The 26,265-nt window shown below is 50.5% G+C and overlaps 1 protein-coding gene across 3 annotated transcripts in view; it reads left to right on the top strand.

Annotated features, from left to right (window-relative positions):
• The window catches only part of LOC140405387 (glutaminase kidney isoform, mitochondrial-like), a 121,171-nt gene that overhangs the window by 76,778 nt on the left and 18,128 nt on the right, over window positions 1–26,265 (top strand). For all 3 annotated transcript variants that reach the window (XM_072493725.1, XM_072493724.1, XM_072493723.1), the window contains 2 exons: window positions 7,073–7,123; window positions 22,970–23,146. In XM_072493725.1, the coding sequence (XP_072349826.1) occupies window positions 7,073–7,123; window positions 22,970–23,146 (228 nt within the window). The remainder of the gene's footprint in view (window positions 1–7,072; window positions 7,124–22,969; window positions 23,147–26,265) is intronic.

Here is a 26,265-nt window from a genome sequence, read left to right as displayed (position 1 = left end):
CACTACTCTTTGCGTAAAGAACCTACCTCTGACCTCTGTCCTATATCTATTACCCCTCAGTTTAAAGTTATGTCCCCTCGTGCCAGCCATATCCATCCGCGGGAGAAGGCTCTCACTGTCCACCCTATCCAACCCCCTGATCATTTTGTATGCCTCTATTAAGTCTCCTCTTAACCTTCTTCTCTCCAACGAAAACAACCTCAAGTCCATCAGCCTTTCCTCATAAGATTTTCCCTCCATACCAGGCAACATCCTGGTAAATCTCCTCTGCACCCGCTCCAAAGCCTCCACGTCCTTCCTATAATGCGGTGACCAGAACTGTACGCAATACTCCAAATGCGGCCGTACCAGAGTTCTGTACAGCTGCAACATGACCTCCCGACTCCGGAACTCAATCCCTCTACCAATAAAGGCCAACACTCCATAGGCCTTCTTCACAACCCTATCAACCTGGGTGGCAACTTTCAGGGATCTATGTACATGGACACCTAGATCCCTCTGCTCATCCACACTTTCAAGAACTTTACCATTAGCCAAATATTCCGCATTCCTGTTATTCCTTCCAAAGTGAATCACCTCACACTTCTCTACATTAAACTCCATTTGCCACCTCTCGGCCCAGCTCTGCAGCTTACCTATATCCCTCTGTAATCTGCTACATCCTTCCACACTATCGACAACACCACCGACTTTAGTATCGTCTGCAAATTTACTCACCCACCCTTCTGCGCCTTCCTCTAGGTCATTGATAAAAATGACAAACAGCAACGGCCCCAGAACAGATCCTTGTGGTACTCCACTTGTGACTGTACTCCATTCTGAACATTTCCCATCAACCACCACCCTCTGTCTTCTTTCAGCTAGCCAATTTCTGATCCACATCTCGAAATCACCCTCAATCCCCAGCCTCCGTATTTTTTGCAATAGCCTACCGTGGGGAACCTTATCAAACGCTTTGCTGAAATCCATATACACCACATCAACTGCTCTACCCTCGTCTACCTGTTCAGTCACCTTCTCAAAGAACTCAATAAGGTTTGTGAGGCATGACCTACCCTTCACAAAGCCATGCTGACTATCCCTGATCATATTATTCCTATCTAGATGATTATAAATCTTGTCTCTTATAATCCCCTCCAAGACTTTACCCACTACAGACGTGAGGCTCACCGGCCTATAGTTGCCGGGGTTGTATCTGCTCCCCTTTTTGAACAAAGGGACCACATTTGCTGTCCTCCAGTCCTCTGGCACTATTCCTGTAGCCAATGATGACATAAAAATCAAAGCCAAAGGTCCAGCAATCTCTTCCCTGGCCTCCCATAGAATCCTAGGATAAATCCCATCAGGTCCCGGGGACTTATCTATTTTCAGCCTGTCCAGAATTGCCAACACCTCTTCCCTACGTACCTCAATGCCATCTATTCTATTAGCCTGGGGCTCAGCATTCTCCTCCACAACATTATCTTTTTCCTGAGTGAATACTGACGAAAAATATTCATTTAGTATCTCGCCTATCTCTTCAGACTCCACACACAATTTCCCATCCCTGTCCTTGACTGGTCCTACTCTTTCCCTAGTCATTCGCTTATTCCTGACATACCTATAGAAAGCTTTTGGGTTTTCCTTGATCCTTCCTGCCAAATACTTCTCATGTCCCCTCCTTGCTCGTCTTAGCTCTCTCTTTAGGTCCTTCCTCGCTACCTTGTAACTATCTATCGCCCCAACCGAAACTTCACACTTCATCTTCACATAGGCCTCCTTCTTCCTCTTAACAAGAGATTCCACTTCCTTGGTAAACCACGGTTCCCTCGCTCGACGCCTTCCTCCCTGTCTGACCGGTACATACTTATCAAGAACACGCAGTAGCTGATCCTTGAACAAGCCCCACTTATCCAGTGTGCCCAACACTTGCAGCCTACTTCTCCACCTTATCCCCCCCAAGTCACGTCTAATGGCATCATAATTGCCCTTCCCCCAGCTATAACTCTTGCCCTGCGGTGTATACTTATCCCTTTCCATCATTAACGTAAACGTCACCGAATTGTGGTCACTGTCCCCAAAGTGCTCTCCTACCTCCAAATCCAACACCTGGCCTGGTTCATTACCCAAAACCAAATCCAACGTGGCCTCGCCTCTTGTTGGCCTGTCAACATATTGTTTCAGGAAACCCTCCTGCACACACTGTACAAAAAACGACCCATCTATTGTACTCGAACTATATCTTTTCCAGTCAATATTTGGAAAGCTAAAATCTCCCATAATAACTACCCTGTTACTTTCGCTCATATCCAGAATCATCTTCGCCATCCTTTCCTCTACATCCCTAGAACTATTAGGAGGCCTATAAAAAACTCCCAACAGGGTGACCTCTCCTTTCCTGTTTCTAACTTCAGCCCATACTACCTCGGAAGAAGAGTCCCCATCTAGCATCCTCTCCGCCACCGTAATACTGCTCTTGACTAGCAGCGCCACACCTCCCCCTCTTTTGCCTCCTTCTCTGAGCTTACTAAAACACCTAAACCCCGGAACCTGCAACATCCATTCCTGTCCCTGCTCTATCCATGTCTCCGAAATGGCCACAACATCGAAGTCCCAGGTACCCACCCACGCTGCCAGTTCCCCTACCTTGTTTCGTATACTCCTGGCATTGAAGTAGACACACTTCAAACCACCTACCTGAACACTGGCCCCCTCCTGCGATGTCAAATCTGTGCTCCTGACCTCTATACTCTCATTCTCCCTTACCCTAAAACTACAATCCAGGTTCCCATGCCCCTGCTGCATTAGTTTAAACCCCCCCAAAGAGCACTAACAAATCTCCCCCCCAGGATATTTGTGCCCCTCAGGTTCAGATGTAGACCATCCTGTCTGTAGAGGTCCCACCTTCCCCAGAAAGAGCCCCAGTTATCCAAAAATCTGAATCCCTCCCGCCTGCACCATCCCTGTAGCCACGTGTTTAAATGCTCTCTCTCCTTATTCCTCATCTCACTATCACGTGGCACAGGCAACAACCCAGAGATAACAACTCTGTTTGTTCTAGTTCTGAGCTTCCATCCTAGCTCCCTGAAAGCCTGCCTGACATCCTTGTCCCCTTTCCTACCTATGTCGTTGGTGCCAATGTGGACCACGACTTGGGGCTGCTCCCCCTCCCCCCTAAGGACCCGGAAAACACGATCCGAGACATCACGTACCCTTGCACCTGGGAGGCAACATACCAAACGTGAGTCTCTCACGCTCCCACAAAATCTCTATCTGTGCCCCTGACTATAGAGTCCCCAATTACTAATGCTCTGCTCCTCTCCCCCCTTCCCTTCTGAGCAACAGGGACAGACTCCGTGCCAGAGGCCCGTACCCCATGGCTTACCCCTGGTAAGTCGTCCCCCCCACAAGTATCCAAAGCGGTATACTTGTTTCTCAGGGGAACGACCGCAGGGGATCCCTGCACTGACTGTTTTTTCCCAGTCCCTCTTACAGTTACCCACCTATCTCCAATCTTTGGTGTAACTAATTCCCTGAAGCTGCTATCTATGACCCCTTCTGCCTCCCGAATGATCCGAAGTTCTTCCAACTCCAGCTCCAGTTCCCTAACTCGGTCTTGGAGGAGCTGGAGATGGCAGCACTTCCTGCAGGTAAAATCAGCAGGGACACTAACTGCATCCCTCACCTCAAACATCCTGCAGGAGGAACATTGCACTCCCTTCCCTGCCATTCCTCTAACTTTCTACCAAGATCTGGCTAAAAAATAATAATAATATAATAAAATATGGTACTTACCTCAGACCAATGGGTTTTATTATTAGGTTAGAGGAGGAGGGCGGGTGGGAGACACTACACGTGTAGTGTCTCGGGTTTCCTCTCCACCAGAATTTATTGGTGAGGGTCTTCCCAGACGTCCGCGGGTCGACTTCCTGTTCCCGCCTAAAAAACTAATTTAAAATTAAAAAAAAGAAAAATTCTCAGCTCCTGCTGAAATTGACTAACCAGCCAGCTGTTCTCACGCCGCCGAAATCGACTGGCCTGCCCCTGCAAAGACAAGTGCTTTTAAAGGTTGACTTACCTCCCAGCAACCTCCTTCCGCAATGCTCCCGCTGAAACTGACTCACCACTCACCAGCTGTTCTCACGCCGCCGAAATCGACTGGCCTGCCCCTGCAAAGACAAGTGCTTTTAAAGGTTGACTTACCTCCCAGCAACCTCCTTCCGCAATGCTCCCGCTGAAACTGACTCACCACCTGTTCTCACGCCGCCGAAATCGACTGGCCTGCCCCTGCAAAGACAAGTGCTTTTAAAGGTTGACTTACCTCCCAGCAACCTCCTTCCGCAATGCTCCCGCTGAAACTGACTCACCACTCACCAGCTGTTCTCACGCCGCCGAAATCGACTTCATCTGTTCCCAGCCTTTTAGCCCTAACAAATGCCTCCTTTTTCTTTTTGACGAGGCCTACAATATCTCTCGTTATCCAAGGTTCCTGAACATTGCCGTATTTATCCTTCTTCCTGACAGGAACATGCTGGTCCTGAATTCCTTTCAACTGACACTTGAAAGCCTCCCACATGTCAGATGTTGATTTGCCCTCAAACATCCGCCCCCAATCTAGGTTCTTCAGTTCCCGCCTAATATTGTTATAATTAGCCTTCCCCCAATTTAGCACATTCACCCTAGGACCACACTTATCCTTGTCCACCAGCACTTTAAAACTTACTGAATTGTGGTCACTGTTCCCGAAATGCTCCCCTACTGAAACTTCTACCACCTGGCCGGGCTCATTCCCCAATACCAGGTCCAGTACCGCCCCTTCCCTAGTTGGACTGTCTACATATTGTTTTAAGAAGCCCTCCTGGATGCTCCTTACAAACTCTGCCCCGCCTAAGCCCCTGGCACTAAGTGAGTCCCAGTCAATATTGGGGAAGTTGAAGTCTCCCATCACCACAACCCTGTTGTTTTTACTCTTTTCCAAAATCTGTCTACCTATCTGCTCCTCTATCTCCCGCTGGCTGTTGGGAGGCCTGTAGTAAACCCCCAACATTGTGACTGCACCCTTCTTATTCCTGATCTCTACCCATATAGCCTCACTGCCCTCTGAGGTGTCCTCCCGTAGTACAGCTGTGATATCCTCCCTAACCAGTAGCGCAACTCCGCCACCCCTTTTACATCCCCCTCTATCCTGCCTGAAACATCTAAATCCTGGAACGTTTAAGTGCCAATCCTGCCCTTCCCTCAACCAGGTCTCTGTAATGGCAACAACATCATAGTTCCAAGTACTAATCCAAGCTCTAAGTTCATCTGCCTTACCCGTAATGCTCCTTGCATTAAAACATATGCACTTCAGGCCACCAGACCCGCTGTGTTCAGCAACTTCTCCCCGTCTGCTCTGCCTCAGAGCCACACTGTCCCTATTCCCTAGTTCTCCCTCAATGCTCTCACCTTCTGACCTATTGCTCCCGTGCCCACCCCCCTGCCATACTAGTTTAAACCCTCCCGTGTGACACTAGCAAACCTCGCGGCCAGGATATTTATGCCTCTCCAGTTTAGATGCAACCCGTCCTTATATAGGTCACACCTGCCCCGGAAGAGCTCCCAGTGGTCCAGATAACGGAAACCCTCCCTCCTACACCAGCTGTTTAGCCACGTGTTTAGCTGCTCTATCTTACTATTTCTAGCCTCACTGGCACGTGGCACAGGGAGTAATCCCGAGATTACAACCCTAGAGGTCCTGTCTTTTAACTTTCTGCTTAGGTCCCTGAACTCCTGCTGCAGGGCCTCTTGCCCCTTCCTGCCTATGTCGTTAGTACCAATATGTACAACGACCTCTGCCTGTTTGCCCTCCCCCTTCAGGATGCCCTCTACCTGTTCGGAGACATCCTGGACCCTGGCACCAGGGAGGCAACATACCATCCTGGAGTCTCACGTCCACAGAAGTGTCTATCTGTGCCCCTGACTATAGAGTCCCCTATTACTATTGCTCTGCTGCGCTTTGACCCTCCCTTCTAAACATCAGAGCCAGCCGTGGTGCCACTGCTCTGGCTGCTGCTGTTTTCCCCTGATAGGCTATCCCCCCCGACAGTATCCAAAGGGGTATACCTGTTCAAGAGGGGGACAACCACAGGGGATTCCTGCACTGACTGCCTGCCCTTTCTGGTGGTCACCCATTTCTCTGCCTGCACCTTGGGTGTGACCACATTTATATAACTGCGATCTATGACGCTTTCCGCCACCTGCATGCTCCTAAGTGCATCCAACTGCTGCTCCAACCGAACCATGCGGTCTGTGAGGAGCTCCAGTTGGGTGCATGTTCTGCAGATGAAGCCATCCGGAACGCTGGAAGCCTCCCGGACCTGCCACATCTCACAGTCAGAGCACTGCACCCCTCTAACTGACATTGCGTCAATTAATTAGTAAATTAAAGTTAAAAGTTTAAAAAATTTTAAAAAGTTACTGTTAACTATCTGTTTCCTAGCACTAGATTTCTAATAGAAATGCGAAAGCTAAATATGGTACTCTCCGATCTCTGGCTTAGATGCCCCTCTAAATTATAATTAAGTAATTATGTTTAATTAGTTACCAATGCTTAATTTTTTTAATTTAGTGTAGATTCCCAACCAGCCACTCAGGTCACAGCTTTTCTGTGATGTCACTTCAGCCCCCCCCCCCCCCACACACACTTTGAAAAGGTAATAAAAGTAAAAATGAGTAAAAATCACTTACCTTCTGAGGGTCTCAGATGCTCTCTGGTTCTCTGGGCGAACCCGTGGTGCCCGTCCTGACGCCCGTATCGGCAGCTGGTGCTGCGTGAGTCGCTCCAGTGCTGTGCTGGCCCCCTGTGCAGCGCAGGATCGCTGATCCGGCGTTTACAACGGCGTCAACGCTTAGCCCCAGGATCGGAGAATCCCGCCCAAGATGAATGAAGCTCTGAGGGACACGTTTATTTTGGAGGGATTTAAAGATTCACTTCCTGTAATTGTCTAGTAGCTGAACAAATGTTGGGGTCTATTCCGAACGATAGTATTTTAAATGACGGGGAGAATCATAGTTAACAAAATGATCACTGTTTACAATATATTTTCTCACCCAGTGTTTCCCAGAGGGTGTGGACATGATCGCTACGTTAGATTTCTACTTCCAGGTAAGAAAAGCAGCTTCACTCTGTTCATCCTGCGTCAGTACCCATGGCATCCCATAATGCCAGTTGGATCAGTGCCCATTCATCATTGGGAAAGTTACAATCTACAGCAGTGATAAGACTCCAGGGGCGTTGTCTCGAACGCTCCCTGCACACTGGCATTGTGTGATCAGTTGGATCAGTTTCCATTTGGGAATTACGTTTGTCCAACGTGCTGTCATCTAATGCCTTGGATTTTGTTTTCCTTTCGAAATCCTGAATGTAGTTTGATTCGAGACGCATTTTCCACCTCAGTGCAGCCTAATGTCCTTATCACTAAATTACAGAGATACCACAAATGGTTCAGAGAGGCAGAAAAAAACAAATATTTCATTAAGAGCTACACATGAAGCTGAACGCAATTGGAGTGCTCAAGAATTTCTGTTGAGCTCTTTCTCTCCATTACCGCACTCCCTGGTTTCCTTGCTATTCTTTCTTTTTCCATTTAGCAACCTCTCCTCACCCCTCCGCCTCCCTATTTGTCGAATTCCTCAGCTTACGTTTGTGAACACGTCAGTGCTGTTCTCCCGAGGGCTCCATGCTGACTCCCCCCCCCCCCAGACATGTTCCGAGCCAACGGATTGTCCAACCCCAGAGGTCACACTGGCTGCTGGGGGGGTGTGGGGGACACGGGCGGCTTCTCACACGACGGGAATCATCTTCCGGGGACCCCCGAGCTGGAAGAGTCGCTGTTGCTGGTTTCCCCGCCAACCTCTCACGCGGTGCGTCCTCCGGTTCCTCGGTGAGGGCAACATCTCCGGAGCCTCAGAAAAAGGCCCGTTTTCCTCACGTGGGAAGGTGGGCTTGGCACGTGCGTGCAGGCGGGAGAGAAGGTGTCCCCGCGGCGGAAAACCTGTTGTCCTGGTAACGCGGCGCTTCATTCTCTCTCTTATAATAGTAATAGCCTTTATTAGTGTCACAAGCAGGCTTACATTAACACTGCAGTGAAGTTACTGTGAAAAGCCCCTAGTCGCCACATTCCGGCACCTGTTCGGGTCACAGAGGGAGAATTCAGAATGTCCAGTTCACCAACAGCGCGTCTTTCGGGGCTTGTGGGAGGAAACCGGAGCACCCGGAGGAAACCCACGCACACACGGGGAGAACGTGCAGACTCCGCACAGACAGTGACCCAAGCCGGGAATTGAACCTGGGACCCTGGAGCTGTGAAGAAACAGTGCTAACCACTGTGCTACCGTGCCGCCATCCTAGAATAGAACAATCGTAGAATCCCTACTGTGCAGAAGGAGGCCATTCGGCCCATCGAGTCTGTACCGACCCTCTGAAAGAGCGCCCCACCCAGGCCCACTCCCCGCCCCATCACTAACCCCACCTAACCTTTGGACACTAAGGGGTCATTTATCATGGCCAATCCCCCTACCCTGCACATCTTTGCACTTATGGGAAGAATAGATTTGTTAGTGCAAGTGTTAGATTTATTAGTGGGGGAGCATTTGAGATAGTGACCACAATTCTGTGACTTTCACTTTAGTAATGGAGAGGGATAGGTACGTGCAACAGGGCAAGGTTTACAATTGGGGGAAGGGTAAATACGATGTTGTCAGACAAGAATTGAAGTGCATAAGTTGGGAACATAGGCTGTCAGGGAAGGACTGGAGGGATACAAGAAAGCCAGGAGGGAACTGAAGAAAGGGATTAGGAGAGCTAAGAGAGGGCATGAACAATCTTTGGCGGGTAGGATCAAGGAAAACCCCAAGGCCTTTTACACATATGTGAGAAATATGAGAATGACTAGAGCGAGGGTAGGTCCGATCAAGGACAGTAGCGGGAGGTTGTGTGTTGAGTCTGAAGAGATAGGAGAGGTCTTGAACGAGTACTTTTCTTCTGTATTTACAAATGAGAGGGGCCATATTGTTGGAGAGGACAGTGTGAAACAGACTGGTAAGCTCGAGGAAATACTTGTTAGGAAGGAAGATTTGTTGGGCATTTTGAAAAACTTGAGGATAGACAAGTCCCCCGGGCCTGACGGGATAGATCCAAGGATTCTATGGGAAACAAGACATGAAATTGCAGAGCCGTTGGCAATGATCTTTTCGTCCTCACTGTCAACAGGGGTGGTACCAGGGGATTGGAGAGTGGCGAATGTCGTGCCCCTGTTCAAAAAACGGACTAGGGATAACCCTGGGAATTACAGGCCAGTTAGTCTTACTTCGGTGGTAGGCAAGGTCATGGAAAGGGTACTGAAGGATAGGATTTCTGAGCATCTGGAAAGACACTGCTTGATTAGGGATAGTCAGCACGGATTTGTGAGGGGTAGGTCTTGTCTTACAAGTCTTATTGAATTCTTTGAGGAGGTGATCAAGCATGTGGATGAAGGTAAAGCAGTGGATGTAGTGTACATGGATTTTAGTAAGGCATTTGATAAGGTTCCTCATGGTAGGCTTATGCAGAAAGTAAGGAGGCATGGGATAGTGGGAAATTTGACCAGTTGGATAACGAACTGGCTAACCGATAGAAGTCAGAGAGTGGTGGTGGATGGCAAATATTCAGCTTGGATCCCAGTTACCAGTGGCGTACCGCAGGGATCAGTTCTGGGTCCTCTGCGGTTTGTGATTTTCATTAATGACTTGGATGAGGGAGTTGAAGGGTGGGTCAGTAAATTTGCAGACGATACAAAGATTGGTGGAGTTGTGGATAGTAAGGAGGGCTGTTGTCAGCTGCAAAAAGATATAGATAGGATGCAGAGCTGGGCTGAGAAGTGACAGATGGAGTTTAACCCTGAAAAGTGTGAGGTTGTCTATTTTGGAAGGACAAATATGAATGCGGAATACAGGGTTAACGGTAGAGTTCTTGGCAATGTGGAGGAGCAGAGAGACCTTGGGGTCTATGTTCATACATCTTTGAAAGTTGCCACTCAAGTGGATAGAGCTGTGAAGAAGGCCTATGGTGTGCTAGCGTTCATTAACAGAGGGATTGAATTTAAGAGCCGTGAGGTGATGATGCAGCTGTACAAAACTTTGGTAAGGCCACATTTGGAGTACTGTGTACAGTTCTGGTCGCCTCATTTTAGGAAGGATGTGGGAGCTTTGGAAAAGGTGCAAAAGAGATTTACCAGGATGTTGCCTGGAATGGAGAGTAGGTCTTACGAGGAAAGGTTGAGGGTGCTAGGCCTTTTCTCATTAGAACGGAGAAGGATGAGGGGCGACTTGATAGAGGTTTATAAGATGATCAGGGGAATAGATAGAGTAGACAGTCAGAGACTTTTTCCCCGGGTGGAACAAACCATTACAAGGGGACATAAATTTAAGGTGAATGGTGGAAGATATAGGGGGGATATCAGAGGTAGGTTCTTTACCCAGAGAGTAGTGGGGGCATGAAATGCACTGCCTGTGGAAGTAGTTGAGTCGGAAACATTAGGGACCTTCTTTTTTTTAAAAAATATGTTTATTCAAAGTTTTTCCAACAAAAATTTTCAACCAATTAACCCCCCCCCCCCCCCCGTAACAGAAAAGAAAAAGAGAAAAGAACAGAAAATGAACATATCAATCAAACATAATACAGGACACCCACCCCCCGAAAGAGACACCCCCCTCCCCTCCCCTCCCCCACCCCCCCCCTGGGTTGCTGCTACTGCTGACCGACCTCATTCTAACGCTCCGCGAGATAGTCTAGGAACGGTTGCCACTGCCTGTAGAACCCCTGCGCAGACCCTCTCAAGGCAAACTTTATCCGCTCCAGCTTAATGAACCCAGCCATGTCATTTATCCAGGCTTCCACACTGGGGGGCTTCGCCTCCTTCCACATTAGCAAGATCCTTCGCCGGGCTACTCGGGACGCAAAGGCCAGAATGCCGGCCTCTTTCGCCTCCTGCACTCCCGGCTCGTCCACTGCTCCAAATATTGCTAGCCCCCAGCTTGGCTTGACCCGGACTTTCACCACCCGGAATATTGCTCCCGCCACTCCTCTCCAGAACCCCTCCAGTGCCGGGCATGACCAAAACATATGGACATGGTTCGCCGGGCTCCCTGAGCACATCCCACATCTGTCCTCCACCCCAAACAACCTGCTCAGCCTCGCCCCTGTCATAAGCGCTCTGTGAATAACCTTAAACTGTATCAGGCTGAGCCTGGCGCACGAGGAAGAGGAATTAACCCTACTCAGGGCATCAGCCCACAGACCCTCTTCAATCTCCTCCCCCAACTCCTCCTCCCATTTACTCTTCAGCTCCCCTACCAGAGCCGCCTCCTCTTCTTTCATCTCCTGATATATCGCCGACACCTTTCCCTCTCCGACCCATACACCCAAAATCACCCTGTCCTGAATCCCCTGTGCCGGGAGCAACGGGAATTCCCTCACCTGCCGCCTCACAAACACCCTCACTTGCATATACCGGAACGTATTTCTCGGGGGTAGCCCAAACTTCTCCTCCAGCGCCCCTAGGCTCGCAAACGTCCCGTCTATAAACAGGTCCCCCATCCTTCTAATCCCTGCCCGATGCCAGCTCCAAAACCCCCCGTCCATCCTTCCTGGGACGAACCGATGGTTCTCACGGATCGGGGACCACACCGAGGCTCCCGTCGCACCCCTGTCCCATCTCCACTGCCCCAAGATCTTCAGCGTTGCCGCCACCACCGGACTCGTGGTGTACCTTGTCGGTGAGAGCGGCAGCGGTGCCATCACCAGCGCCCTCAGGCTCGTTCCTTTGCAGGACGCCATCTCCAACCTCTTCCACGCCGCCCCCTCTCCCTCTGTTACACACTTATGGATCATCGCCTCGTTGGCTGCCCAATAATAGCCACCCAGATTCGGCAATGCCAGCCCTCCTCTGTCTCTACTACGCTCCAGAAACCCCCTCTTTACCCTCGGGGTCTTGTTTGCCCACACAAAACCCATGATGCTCCTACCTACCCGCTTAAAAAAGGCCTTGGTAATCATAATAGGAAGGCACTGGAACACAAAAAGAAACCTAGGGAGGACCATCATTTTAGTCGACTGTACCCTGCCCGCTAGCGAGAGTGGCAACACATCCCATCTTTTAAAGTCCTCCTCCATCTGCTCCACCAGCCGCGTCAAATTAAGTTTATGCAGGGCCCCCCAGCTCCTAGCTACCTGGATCCCCAAGTACCGAAGGCTAGTTTCCGCCCTCCTCAATGGTAGGTCGTCTATCCCTCTTCCCTGATCCCCTGGATGCACCACAAAGAGCTCACTTTTCCCTACATTGAGCTTATACCCTGAGAAGTTCCCAAACTCCCTTAGGATCCGCATGACCTCCACCATCCCCTCCACTGGATCTGCCACATACAGCAACAGGTCGTCCGCATACAGCAACACCCAAAGAACAAAGAAATGTACAGCACAGGAATAGGCCATTCGGCCCTCCAAGCCTGTGCCGACCACGCTGCCCGACTAAACTACAATCTTCGACACTTCCTGGGTCCGTATCCCTCTATTCCCATCATATTCATGTATTTGTCAAGATGCCCCTTAAATATCACTATCGTCCCTGCTTCCACCACCTCCTCCGGTAGCGAGTTCCAGGCACCCACTACCCTCTGCGTAAAAAACTTGCCTCGTACATCTACTCTAAACCCTGCCCCTCTCACCTTAAACCTATGCCCCCTAGTAATTGACCCCTCTACCCTGGGGAAAAGCCTCTGGCTATCCACTCTGTCTATGCCCCTCATAATTTTATAGACCTCTATCAGGTCGCCCCTCAACCTCTGTCGTTCCAATGAGAACAAACCGAGTTTATTTAACCGCTCCTCATAGCTAATGCCCTCCATACCAGGCAACATTCTGGTAAATCTCTTCTGCACCCTCTCTAAAGCCTCCACATCCTTCTGGCAGTGTGGCGACCAGAATTGAACACTATACTCCAAGTGTGGCCTAACTAAGGTTCTATACAGCTGCAACATGACTTGTCAATTCTTATACTCAATGCCCCGGCCAATGAAGGCAAGCATGCCGTATGCCTTCTTGACTACCTTCTCCACCTGTGTTGCCCCTTTCAGTGACCTGTGGACCTGTACTCCTAGATCTCTCTGACTTTCAATACTCTTGAGGGTTCTACCATTCACTGTATATTCCCTACCTGCATTAGACCTTCCAAAATGCATTACCTCACATTTGTCCGGATTAAACTCCATCTGCTATCTCTCCGCCCAAGTCTCCAAACAATCTAAATCCTGCTGTATCCTCAGACAGTCCTCATCGCTATCCGCAATTCCACCAACCTTTGTGTCGTCTGCAAACTTACTATTCAGACCAGTTACATTTTCCTCCAAATCATTTATATATACGACAAACAGCAAAGGTCCCAGCACTGATCCCTGCGGAACACCACTGGTCACAGCCCTCCAATTAGAAAAGCATCCTTCCATTGCTACTCTCTGCCTTCTATGACCTAGCCAGTTCTGTATCCACCTTGCCAGCTCACCCCTTATCCCGTGTGACTTCACCTTTTATACAGTCTACCATGAGGGACCTTGTCAAAGGCCTTACTGAAGTCCACATAGACAACATCCACTGCCCTACCTGCATCAATCATCTTTGTGACCTCCTCGAAAAACTCTATCAAGTTAGTGAGACACGACCTCCCCTTCACAAAACCATGCTGCCTCTCACTAATACGTCCATTTGCTTCCAAATGGGAGTAGATCCTGTCTCGAAGAATTCTCTCCAGTAATTTCCCTACCACTGACGTAAGGCTCACCGGCCTGTAGTTCCCGGGATTATCCTTGCTACCCTTCTTAAACAGAGGAACAACATTGGCTATTCTCCAGTCCTCCGGGACATCACCTGAAGACAGTGAGGATCCAAAGATTTCTGTCAAGGCCTCAGCAATTTCCTCTCCAGCCTCCTTCAGTATTCTGGGGTAGATCCCATCAGGCCCTGGGGACTTATCTACCTTAATATTTTTTAAGACGCCCAACACCTCGTCTTTTTGGATCTCAATGTGACCCAGGCTATCTGCACACCCTTCTCCAGACTCAACATCTACCAATTCCTTCTCATTGGTGAATACTGATGCAAAGTATTCACTTAGTACCTCGCCCATTTCCTCTGGCTCCACACATAGATTCCCTTGCCTATCCTTCAGTGGGCCAACCCTTTCCCTGGCTACCCTCTTGCTTTTTATGTACGTGTAAAAAGCATTTGGATTTTCCTTAACCCTATTTGCCAATGACTTTTCGTGGCCCCTTCTAGCCCTCCTGACTCCTTGCTTAAGTTCCTTCCTACTTTCCTTATATTCCACACCTTCCACACCCGATGCTCCTCTCCCCCTCGGACCACCCCCCTCCATTTCCGGGACTCCCTTAATGCCATGGCCAAAGGCTCAATTGCCAATGCAAACAACAGGGGGGACAGGGGGCACCCCTGCCTCGTCCCTCGATACAGCCAAAAATACTCCGACCTCCGCCGATCCGTAGCCACACTCGCCACCGGGGCTCTATATGGGAGCTTAACCCAACTGATAAACCCCTCCCCAAACCCAAACCTCCGCAACACTTCCCAGAGATACTCCCACTCCACCCGGTCAAAGGTCTTCTCCGCGTCCATAGCTGCCACTATCTCCGCTTCTCCCTCCACCGATGGCATCATAATCACGTTTAGGAGCCTCCGCACATTGGTGTTTAACTGCCTGCCCTTTACAAATCCCGTCTGGTCCTCATGAATCACCCCCGGGGCACAGTCCTCAATTCTCGTAGCCAGCATTTCTGCCAGCAACTTAGAACATAGAACATAGAACATTACAGCGCAGTACAGGCCCTTCGGCCCTCGATGTTGCACCGACCTGTGAAACCACTCTAAAGCCCATCTACACTATTCCCTTATCGTCCATATGTCTATCCAATGACCATTTGAATACCCTTAGTGTTGGCGAGTCCACTACTGTTGCAGGCAGGGCATTCCACGCCCTTACTACTCTCTGAGTAAAGAACCTACCTCTGACATCTGTCCTATATCTATCTCCCCTCAATTTAAAGCTATGTCCCCTCGTGCTGGACATCACCATCCGAGGAAAAAGGCACTGTCCACCCTATCCAATCCTCTGATCATCTTGTATGCCTCAATTAAGTCACCTCTTAACCTTCTCTCGAACGAAAACAGCCTCAAGTCCCTCAGCCTTTCCTCATAAGATCTTCCCTCCATACCAGGCAATATTCTGGTAAATCTCCTCTGCATCCTTTCCAATGCTTCCACATCCATCCTATAATGCGGCGACCAGAATTGCACGCAATACTCCAAATGCGGCCGTACCAGAGTTTTGTACAGCTGCAACATGACCTCATGGCTCCGAAGCTCAATCCCTCTACCAATAAAAGCTAACACACCGTACGCCTTCTTAACAACCCTCTCAACCTGGGTGGCAACTTTCAGGGATCTATGTACATGGACACCGAGATCTCTCTGCTCATCCACACTGCCAAGAATCTTACCATTAGCCCAGTACTCTGTCTTCCTGTTATTCCTTCCAAAATGAATCTCCTCACACTTTTCTGCATTAAACTCCATTTGCCACCTCTCAGCCCAGCGCTGCAGCTTATCTATATCCCTCTGTAACTTGTAACATCCTTCCGCACTGTCCACAACTCCACCGACTTTAGTGTCATCTGCAAATTTACTCACCCATCCTTCTACGCCCTCCTCCAGGTCATTTATAAAAATGACAAACAGCAGTGGCCCCAAAACAGATCCTTGTGGTACACCACTAGTAACTGGACTCCAGTCTGAACATTTCCCATCAACCACCACCCTTTGTCTTCTTCCAGCTAGCCAATTTCTGATCCAAACTGCTAAATCACCCTGAATCTCATGCCTCTGTATTTTCTGCAGTAGCCTACCATGGGGAACCTTATCAAACGCTTTACTGAAATCCATATACACCACATCAACTGCTTTACGCTCATCCACCTGTTTGGTCACCTTCTCAAAGAACTCAATAAGGTTTGTGAGGCACGACCTACCCTTCACAAAACCGTGTTGACTATGTCTAATCAAATTATTCCTTTCCAGATGATTATACACCCTATCTCTTATAAACCTTACCAAGATTTTATCCACAACAGAAGTAAGGCTCACTGGTCTATAGTTACCGGGGTTGTCTCTACTCCCCTTCTTGAACAAGGGGACAACATTTGCTATCCTCCAATCTTCTGGCACTATTCCTGTTGACAAAGATGACTTAAAGATCAAAACCATAGGCTCAGCAATCTCCTCCCTAGCTTCCCAGAGAATCCTAGGATAAATCCCATCCGGCCCAGGGGACTTATCTATTTTCACCCTTTCCAGAATTGTTAACACCTCCTCCTTATGAACCTCAAGCCCTTCTAGTCTAGTAGCCTGAATCTCAGTATTCTCCTCGACAACATTGTCTTTTTCCTGTGTGAACACTGACGAAAAATAGTTATTTAGCACCTCTCCTATCTCCTCGGACTCCAAGCACAACTTCCCACTACTGTCCTTGACTGGCCCTACTCTTACCCTTGTCATTCTTTTATTCCTGACATATCTATAGAAAGCTTTAGGGTTATCCTTGATCCTACCTGCCAAAGACTTCTCATGTCCCCTCCTGGCTCTTCGTAGCTCTCTCTTTAGGTCCTTCCTAGCTAACTTGTAACTCTCGAGCGCCCTTACTGAACCTTCATGTCTCATCTTTACATAAGCCTCCTTCTTCCTCTTGACAAGTGTTTCGACTGCCTTAGTAAACTACGGTTCCCTTGCTCGACCACTTCCTCCCTGCCTGACAGGTACATACTTATCAAGGACACGCAGTAGCTGTTCCTTCAACAAGCTCCACATTTCCATTGTGCCCATCCCCTGCAGTTTTCCTCTCCATCCGATGCATCCTAAGTCTTGCCTCATCGCATCATAAATTGCCTTTCCCCCAGATATAACTCTTGCCCTGCGGTATATACCTATCCCTTTCCATCACTAAAGTAAACAAAATCGAATTGTGGTCACTATCACCAAAGTGCTCACCAACCTCCAAATCTAACACCTGTCCTGGTTTATTACCCAGTACCAAATCCAACATGGCCTCGCCTCTCATTGGCCTATCTACATACTGTGTCAGGAAACCCTCCTGCACACATTGGACAAAAACGGACCCATCTAATGTACTCGAACTATAGCGTTTCCAGTCAATATTTGGAAAGTTAAAGTCCCCCATAACAACTACCCTGTTGCTTTCACTCCTATCCAGAATCATCTTTGCAATCCTTTCCTCTACATCTCTGGAACTTAGCATCCACATTGAGGAGCGAGATCGGTCTGTACGACCCACATTGCAGTGGGTCCTTGTCCCGCTTCAGGATCAAAGAGATCAGCGCCCCGGACATTGTCGGGGGGCAGGATCCCCCCCTCCCTTGCTTCATTGAAAGTCCTCACTAGCAACGGGGCTAACAGGTCCGCATACTTCCTGTAAAACTCAACCGGGAACCCATCTGGCCCCAGGGCCTTCCCCGCCTGCATGCTCACCAATCCTTTAACCAGCTCCTCCAACCCACCCTCGGGAACCTCAATTGATCTAGAAATCGTCGCATCCCCTCTTCCCCCGCTGGGGGCTGAGGTCTGTACAGCTCCTCATAAAAGTCCTTAAATGCCTCATTTACTTTCACCGCACTCCGCACCGTAGTTCCCCTGCTATCCTTGACTCCACCTATCTCCCTCGCTGCCATCCTCTTACGGAGCTGATGTGCCAGCATCCGGCTCGCCTTCTCCCCATATTCATATATCGCCCCCTGTGCCTTTCTCCACTGTGCCTCTGCCTTCCCTGTGGTCAACAGGTCGAACTCCGTCTGGAGACTTCGCCTCTCCCTGAGTAGTTCCTCTTCAGGGGCCTCTGCATATCTCCTGTCTACCCTTAAAATCTCCCCCACTAACCTCTCCCTTTCCCTGCCCTCTCTCTTCTCCCTGTGAGCCCTGATGGAGATTAACTCTCCCCTGACCACCGCCTTCAGCGCCTCCCATACTACCCCCACCTGCACCTCCCCGTTGTCGTTGGCCTCCAAATATCTTTCAATGCACCCACCGTACCCTCCCGCACACCTCCTCATCCGCCAGTAATCCCACATCCAGACGCCACAGCGGGCGTTAGTCCCTCTCCTCTCCTAACTCCAGCTCCACCCAGTGCGGGGCATGGTCTGAAATGGCTATGGCCGAGTACTCAGTTCCCTCCACTTTCGGGATCAGCGCCCTACTCAAAACAAAAAAATCTATCCGCGAGTAGGCTCTGTGTACGTGAGAAAAAAAAAGAGAATTCCCTGGCCAGGGGCCTAGCAAATCTCCACGGATCCACTCCCCCCATCTGGTCCATAAACCCCCTAAGCACCTTGGCCGCAGCCGGCCTCTTCCCCGTCCTAGATCTGGAACGATCTAATGCTGGGTCCAACACCGTGTTGAAATCCCACCCCCATTATCAAGCTTCCTGCCTCCAGATCCGGAATCCGCCCCAACATGCACTTCATAAATCCAGCATCGTCCCAGTTCGGGGCGTATACGTTTACCAATACCACCCACGTCCCCTGCAACCTACCGCTCACCATTACATATCGACCTCCATTGTCCACTACAATATTCTTGGCCTCAAACGACACCCACTTCCCCACCAGTATTGCCACCCCTCTGTTCTTCGCGTCCAGTCCCGAATCGAATACCTGTCCTCCCCATCCCTTTCTTAACCTGACCTGGTCTGCCACCTTCAGATGTGTCTCCTGGAGCATGACCACGTCTGCCTTCAGTCCCTTTAAGTGCGCGAACACTCAGGCCCTCTTAACCGGCCCATTCAGGCCCCTCACATTCCACTGCCCCCCCCCCCTGCCGACTAGCCATCTCCTTTTCTAGGCCAGTCCCGTGCCCGCGCCTCCCGCACCCTCCAGTCCCCCAGACGGGGGACCCCCGCCCCGACCACCTCTTCTGTTTCCAGTTCCCCATCGGCCAATGCAGCAGCAACCCTATTCCCCCCCCCCCCCCCCCCGCTAGATCCGTATCTAGCTCTTTTGCTCCCCCCATAACACTCCCGTAAGTCAGCTGACTCCTGCTGACCCCGGCTTCCCCCGCCGTCCCATTGACCCCCCCCGTGTGGGAATCCCCCCGCCCCCTTCTCCCCAGCAATCAGTGTGCGCTCCTCCATCCCCCCCTCCGTCCTTCCCTAGCGCAGGAAAAAGCCCGTGCTTTCCTGAGCCGGCCCCGCCCCCTCTGGCGCCGCTCCTGTTGCAGCCTTATCCCAATTCCCCCATCCCCGGGCCTCCCCTCCCTCCAGCACCGGCGCCCACATTCCCTCACAGTCTCCCCATCAGATCTCTTCCCCCATCCCCATCCATCACCCAACCCGTGGAACATTCCCTATGCATAGTTAAAACCCTGTATACAACCGACATCCCCCCCACAACCACAAACCCTCAGTTTGAGTCCAACTTTTCAGTCTGTATAAAGCTCCAAGCCTCCTCAGGCGTTTCGAAATAGTGGTGCCGATCTTGGAATGTGTCCCACAATCGCGCTGGCTGCAGCATCCCGAACTTCACCCCCTTCCGATGGAGCACCGCCTTGGCCCGATTAAAACCAGCTCTCTTCTTTGCCACCTCCGCACTCCAGTCCTGGTAGATTCGGATCTCCGTGTTCTCCCACCTGCTGCTCCGCTCTTTCTTGGCCAAAACACACTCCCTGTCCACGAAACGGTGAAACCTCACCACTACAGCCCTTGGCGGCTTGTTGGCCTTGGGTCTCCTTGCCAGGACCCGGTGAGCCCCATCTACCTCCAGGGGACTCGGAGAGGCTCCCGCACCCATCAGCGAATGGAGCATCGTGCTCACATATGCCCCGGCATCGGCCCCCTCCACCCCTTCAGGGAGACCCAGAATCTGAAGATTCTTCCTCCTCGACCTGCTCTCCAGGTCCTCGAATCTCACGGCCCACCTCTTGTGCAGCGCCTCGTGCGCCTCCATCTTCACCGCCAGGCCGAAGATCTCGTCCTCGTTCTCCGAGACTTTTTCCCGTACCTCCTGGATTGCCGCCCCTTGGGCCTTCTGGGTCTCCACTAACCCCTCGATCGCCGTCAGCAGTGGCGCCGACACCTCTTTCTTCAGCTCCTCAAAGCAGCGCCTGAGAAACTCCTGCTGCTCCGACCCCCACGCCGCCCGCCGCCATCTTGTTTTTTCTCCCTTGCACTTTTCGCTGCTCCAAAAACGCTTTTTTGACCGCTCCACACCTGGTCCACTCCATATACTATGGGGGGGGGGGTACCTTGCTATCCCCCTTCCCACACTGGAAGTCATCGAAAAAATTGCCGTTGGGGCTCCTCTGGAGAGCCCAAAAGTCCGTTTTAGCGGGAGCCGCCGAATGTGCGGCTTAGCTCCGCATCGCCGCAACCGGACGTGACATTAGGGACCTTCAAGCAGCTATTGGATAGGTACATGGATTACGGTAAAATGATATAGTGTAGATTAATTTGTTCTTAAGGGCAGCACGGTAGCACAGTGGTTAGCACAATTGCTTCACAGCTCCAGGGTCCCAGGTTCGATTCCGGCTTGGGTCACAGTCTGTGCGGAGTCTGCACATCCTCCCCGTGTGCGCGTGGGTTTCCTCCGGGTGCTCCGGTTTCCTCCCACAGTCCAAAGATGTGCAGGTTAGGTGAATTGGCCAATGATAAATTGCCCTTAGTGTCCAAAATTGCCCTTGGTGTTGGGTGGAGGTGTTGACCTTGGGTAGGGTGCTCTTTCCAAGAGCCGGTGCAGACTCGATGGGCCGAATGGCCTAATTCTGCACTGTAAATTCAATGATAATCTATGATTAATCTAGGACAAAGGTTCGGCACAACATCGTGGGCCGAAGGGCCTGTTCTGTGCTGTATTTTCTATGTTCTATGAAACATGAGCTCCCGGAGGAAACCCACGCAGACACGGGGCGAACGTGCCGACTCAGACAGTCACCCGAGGCCAGAATTGAACCCGGGTCCATGGTGCTGAGTGCTAACCACTGTGTCACCGTGGTTACAGCACAGAATGAGACCATTTCGCTCTTTGAAAGAGCAATATATCTCCTGCCTCCGCCAGGCAGCCTCCAGTGAACCTGCCTCCGCCAGGCAGCCTCCAGTGAACCTGCCTCCGCCAGGCAGCCTCCAGTGAATCTGCCTCCGCCAGGCAGCCTCCAGTGAACCTGCCTCCGCCAGGCAGCCTCGAGTGAACCTGCCTCCGCCAGGCAGCCTCCAGTGAACCTGCCTCCGCCAGGCAGCCTCCAGTGAACCTGCCTCCGCCAGGCAGCCTCCAGTGAACCTGCCTCCGCCAGGCAGCCTCCAGTGAACCTGCCTCCGCCAGGCAGCCTCCAGTGAACCTGCCTCCGCCAGGCAGCCTCCAGTGAACCTGCCTCCGCCAGGCAGCCTCCAGTGAACCTGCCTCCGCCAGGCAGCCTCCAGTGAACCTGCCTCCGCCAGGCAGCCTCCAGTGAACCTGCCTCCGCCAGGCAGCCTCGAGTGAACCTGCCTCCGCCAGGCAGCCTCGAGTGAACCTGCCTCCGCCAGGCAGCCTCCAGTGAACCTGCCTCCGCCAGGCAGCCTCCAGTGAACCTGCCTCTGCCAGGCAGCCTCCAGTGAACCTGCCTCTGCCAGGCAGCCTCGAGTGAACCTGCCTCTGCCAGGCAGCCTCCAGTGAACCTGCCTCTGCCAGGCAGCCTCGAGTGAACCTGCCTCTGCCAGGCAGCCTCCAGTGAACCTGCCTCCGCCAGGCAGCCTCGAGTGAACCTGCCTCCGCCAGGCAGCCTCCAGTGAACCTGCCTCCGCCAGGCAGCCTCCATTGAACCTGCCTCCGCCAGGCAGCCTCCAGTGAACCTGCCTCCGCCAGGCAGCCTCCAGTGAACCTGCCTCCGCCAGGCAGCCTCCAGTGAACCTGCCTCCGCCAGGCAGCCTCCAGTGAACCTGCCTCCGCCAGGCAGCCTCCAGTGAACCTGCCTCTGCCAGGCAGCCTCCAGTGAACCTGCCTCCGCCAGGCAGCCTCCAGGATTTTCACAGTTACCTCATTGCAGTGTTAATGTAAGCCAACTTGTGACAAAAGTAAAGATTATTATAAGAGAGAGAAACTGACTGGTCTCTGGCTGCTGGTTTGATGTTTACACACATTTTGAGCAAGGCTGTAACATCTGCAATTCTCCAGTGTACTGGCACCACCTGGGTCTAAGGAAGATTGGAAAATTATGGCGCGTGCCTCTGCTATTTCCACTCTCGCTTCCCTTAGTATTCTTGGATGTATCTCATCTGGTCCTGGGACCTTATCAAATGAAATTAAAGACAGCCTATCAAATACCTCCTCCTGATCAGTTTTAAATCTTTCTAGTGTCTGAATGATGTCCTCTTTCACCATGGCATGTGCATTAACAACTTCCCTTGTAAAGACAAATGCAACGTATTCATTTAACATCCCAGCGATGTGCTCTGCCTCCATGCATAGATCCCCTTTTTGATCCCTAGTCTATCCCACTCATCCTTTTATTCTTTATATGTCTATAAAAGATGTTTGGAGTCTCGTTATATTAGCTGCCTCTTTCATTCTCGCTGTGTTTCTCTTACCTGCTCTCTCAATTCCCCACTGAGTATTGCACATTCAGCCTGGGCTACCTGACCTGAGTATTTCCAGCAGGTTGTATTTTTCTATTTCAGATTCCCAGCATCCCGCAGTATTTTATTTCCATTGTAAATGTGCCTCATTTGTCTTTCTTTGAACACCAGCCAAACGCTGACTTTAATGGTCTCCGCACGTTCTCTGACCGTGTCAAATCATGCTCCAAGTCTTTTTTATTTGCTGATCTTTGCATATTTTTCCCCCTGACAAACACAAGTTTTCCTGCTTTTCCTCGTTGCAGCTGTGCTCGATCGAGGTGACCTGCGAATCGGGTTGTGTAATGGCCGCCACTTTGGCCAATGGGGGAATCTGCCCAATCACAGGAGAGCGTGTCCTGAGCGCTGAGGCGGTGAGGAATACCCTCAGCCTGATGCATTCGTGTGGGATGTACGATTTCTCCGGCGAATTTGCTTTCCACGTAAGCATTTAGGCAATACTTAGAGGTTGCTCCTGAAAGAAGCCATAATGCAAGTAGTGACCTTTGGATCGATCACCTCATTACTGCATCACTGGCAAGGTTAATATCATAGAATATCATAGAATTTACAGTGCAGAAGGAGGCCATTCGGCCCATCGAGTCTGCACCGGCTCTTGGAAAGAGCACCCTACCCAAGGTCAACACCTCCACCCTATCCCCATGACCCAGTAACCCCACCCAGCACTAAGGGCAATATCCATTAACCATCCCTAACTGCCCTGGAGAAGGTGGGGGTGAGCCGTCTTCTTTGAACGGCTCCAGTCCATGTGGTGTAGGTACACCCACAGTGCTGTTAAGGAGGGAGTTCCTGGATGCTACCGCAGCGACAGCGAAGGAACGGCCGATATATTCCCAAGTCAGGGTGGTGAGTGACTTGGAATGGAACCTTGAGGTGGTGGGGTTCCCAGGTATCTGCTGCTGTTGTCCTTCTAGATGGTAGAGGTTGCTGGGCTGTCTAAGAGGCTTAGTGAGTTACTGCAGTGCAGAGGGCAGCACGGTAGCACAGTGGTTAGCACAATTGCTTCACAGCTCCAGGGTCCCAGGTTCGATTCCGGCTTGGGTCACTGTCTGTGCGGAGTCAGCACATCCTCCCCGTGTGTGCGTGGGTTTCCTCCGGGTGCTCCGGTTTCCTCCCACAGTCCAAAGATGTGCAGGTTAGGTGGATTGGCCATGATAAATTGCCCTTAGTGTCCAAAACTTAGTGTTGGGTGGGGTTACTGGGTTATGGGGATAGGGTGGAGGTGTCGACCTTGGGTGGGGTGCTCTTTCCAAGAGCTGGTGCAGACTCGATGGGCCGAATGGCCTCCTTCTGCACTGTAAATTCTATGAAATTCTATGAAGATGGCACACACGGCTGCCACTGTGTTTCAGGGGTGGAGGGAGTGAATGTTTGTGGAAGGGGTGCCAATCAAGCAAGGTATGGACACACCAAATGTGAAGTTGCTACCAGCAATGGCAACTGTCCAATGTTTGGAATCCCACTCATATATTGTCAGAACATTTGGAGCAATACCCTGAGAATAATAGTCATTGAAAGGTCACCAGGCAAATCCTGAACCATTCACCTTAACCCCTCATCAAAGAGCCGTTTGTGTTTGTCAACCAGTCTGGGCTTGGGGGGTGAATGATGCCCAACTTTGGCTCCATGAACCAATTCAGATGAAATTAGCTTGTACACTGTCAACCCCCACAGGGTCCACATAAACTGCTCAATGAATGAACCCTTCCTTGCTAATTATCAACATAGAGGTCGGTTACAAAATCCTAAGCTGCCATTTGTTTATAACCTAAATATCAAAGTGAGCAGCGCTTAAATTTAACATTAGCTACACAATAATATTTTTTAATTACTAAAATAAATGAGATTATAAAGACAATCCAGTTATATTGGTTATTCTGGCCCCAAAGATGGTCCAGACTAACTTCTACCTCTGATGGGAACTTGACAGAGTGGATGTGAAACAGGAATTCAGGGAGCTAGGGTGGAAGCTGAGAGCCAGGGCAGGCCGTGTTGTCATCTCGGGTTTGCTGCCAGTGCCACGTGCTAGCGAGGTGAGGAACAGGGAGAGAGTGCAGATAAACACGCGGCTACAGGGATGGTGTAGGAGGGAGGGTTTCAGTTACTTGGATAATTGGAGCACCATCTAGGGAAGGTGGGACCTGTACCAACAGGACGGGTTACACCTGAACCAGAGAGGCACCAATATCCTGGAAGGGAAATTTGCTACAGCTCTTCAGGGGGGGGGTTTGAACTAATTTGGCAGGGGGATGGGAAACTGATTTGTAGTCCAGGAGATAGCGTTGCTGGAGTTCAGGAAGTTGAGGGTAGTGCAGTACTGAGGAAGGTACCAAGGTCACAAGAGTGGACCTGCAGTCATGAAGGTGGTTTGAAGTGTGTCTACTTCAATGCGAGGAGCATCAGGAATAAGGTTGGTGAGCTTGAAGCATGGATTGGTACTTGGGACTACGATGTTGTGGCCATTACGGAGACGTGGATAGAACAGGGGCAGGAATGGTTGTTGGAGGTTCCGGGGTTTAGATGTTTCAGTAAGATTAGGGAAAGTGGTAAAAGAGGTGGAGGAGTAGCATTGTTAATCAAGGATAGTATAATGGCTGCAGAAAGGCAGTTTGAGGATGATCTGTCTACTGAGGGAGTGTGGACTGAAGTTAGAAATAGGAAAGGAGCGGTCACTTTGTTCGGAGTTTTCTATAGGCCCCCAAACAATAACAGAGATGTGGAGGAAAAGATTGCAATGCAGATTTTGGATAGGTGCGGTAGTCACAGGGTAGTTGTCATGGGTGACTTTAACTTTCCAAATATTAATTGGAACCACTATCATTCGAATAGTTTGGATGGGGCTGTTTTTATCCAGTGTGTGCAGGAGGATTTCCTCACACAATATGTGGATAGACCGTCAAGAGGCAGGGCCACATTGGATTTGGTACTGGGTAATGACCCGGGCCGAGTGTTAGATTTGATTGTGGGAGAGCACTTTGGAGATAGTGACCACAATTCGGTAACTTTCACTATTGCAATGGAGAGGGATAGGAACATACGGCAGGGCAAGGTTTATAACTGGGGGAAGGGTAATTACGATGCGATTAGGCAAGAATTGGGGAGCATAAGATGGAAACAGGAACTGTCAGGGATAGGCACAATTGAGATGTGGAGCTTGTTCAAGGAGCAAATACTGCGTGTCCTTGGTATGTATGTCCCTGTCAGGCAGGGAGGAAATGGTCGAGTGAGGGAACCATGGTTTACAAAAGAGGTTGAATGTCTTGTCAAGAGGAAGAAGGGGGCTTATGTAAGGATGAGAAAACAAGGTTCAGTTAGGACACTTGAGGGATACAAGATAGCTAGGAAGGAGCTCAAGAAAGGGCTTAGGAGAGCTAGGAGGGGGCATGTGAAGTCCTTGGTGGGTCGGATCAAGGAAAACCCCAAGGGTTTTTACACTTATGTGAGAAATAAAAGAATGACCAGGGTGAAGTTAGGGCCAGTCAAGGACAGTAGTGGGAACGTGTGCATGGAGTCTGAAGATATAGGAGAGGACCTCAATAAA

This window comes from Scyliorhinus torazame, chromosome X, assembly GCF_047496885.1.
Source record: "Scyliorhinus torazame isolate Kashiwa2021f chromosome X, sScyTor2.1, whole genome shotgun sequence".
In the NCBI taxonomy this organism is placed as follows: domain Eukaryota; kingdom Metazoa; phylum Chordata; class Chondrichthyes; order Carcharhiniformes; family Scyliorhinidae; genus Scyliorhinus; species Scyliorhinus torazame.
This window is presented reverse-complemented; position numbering and strand designations above follow the sequence as displayed.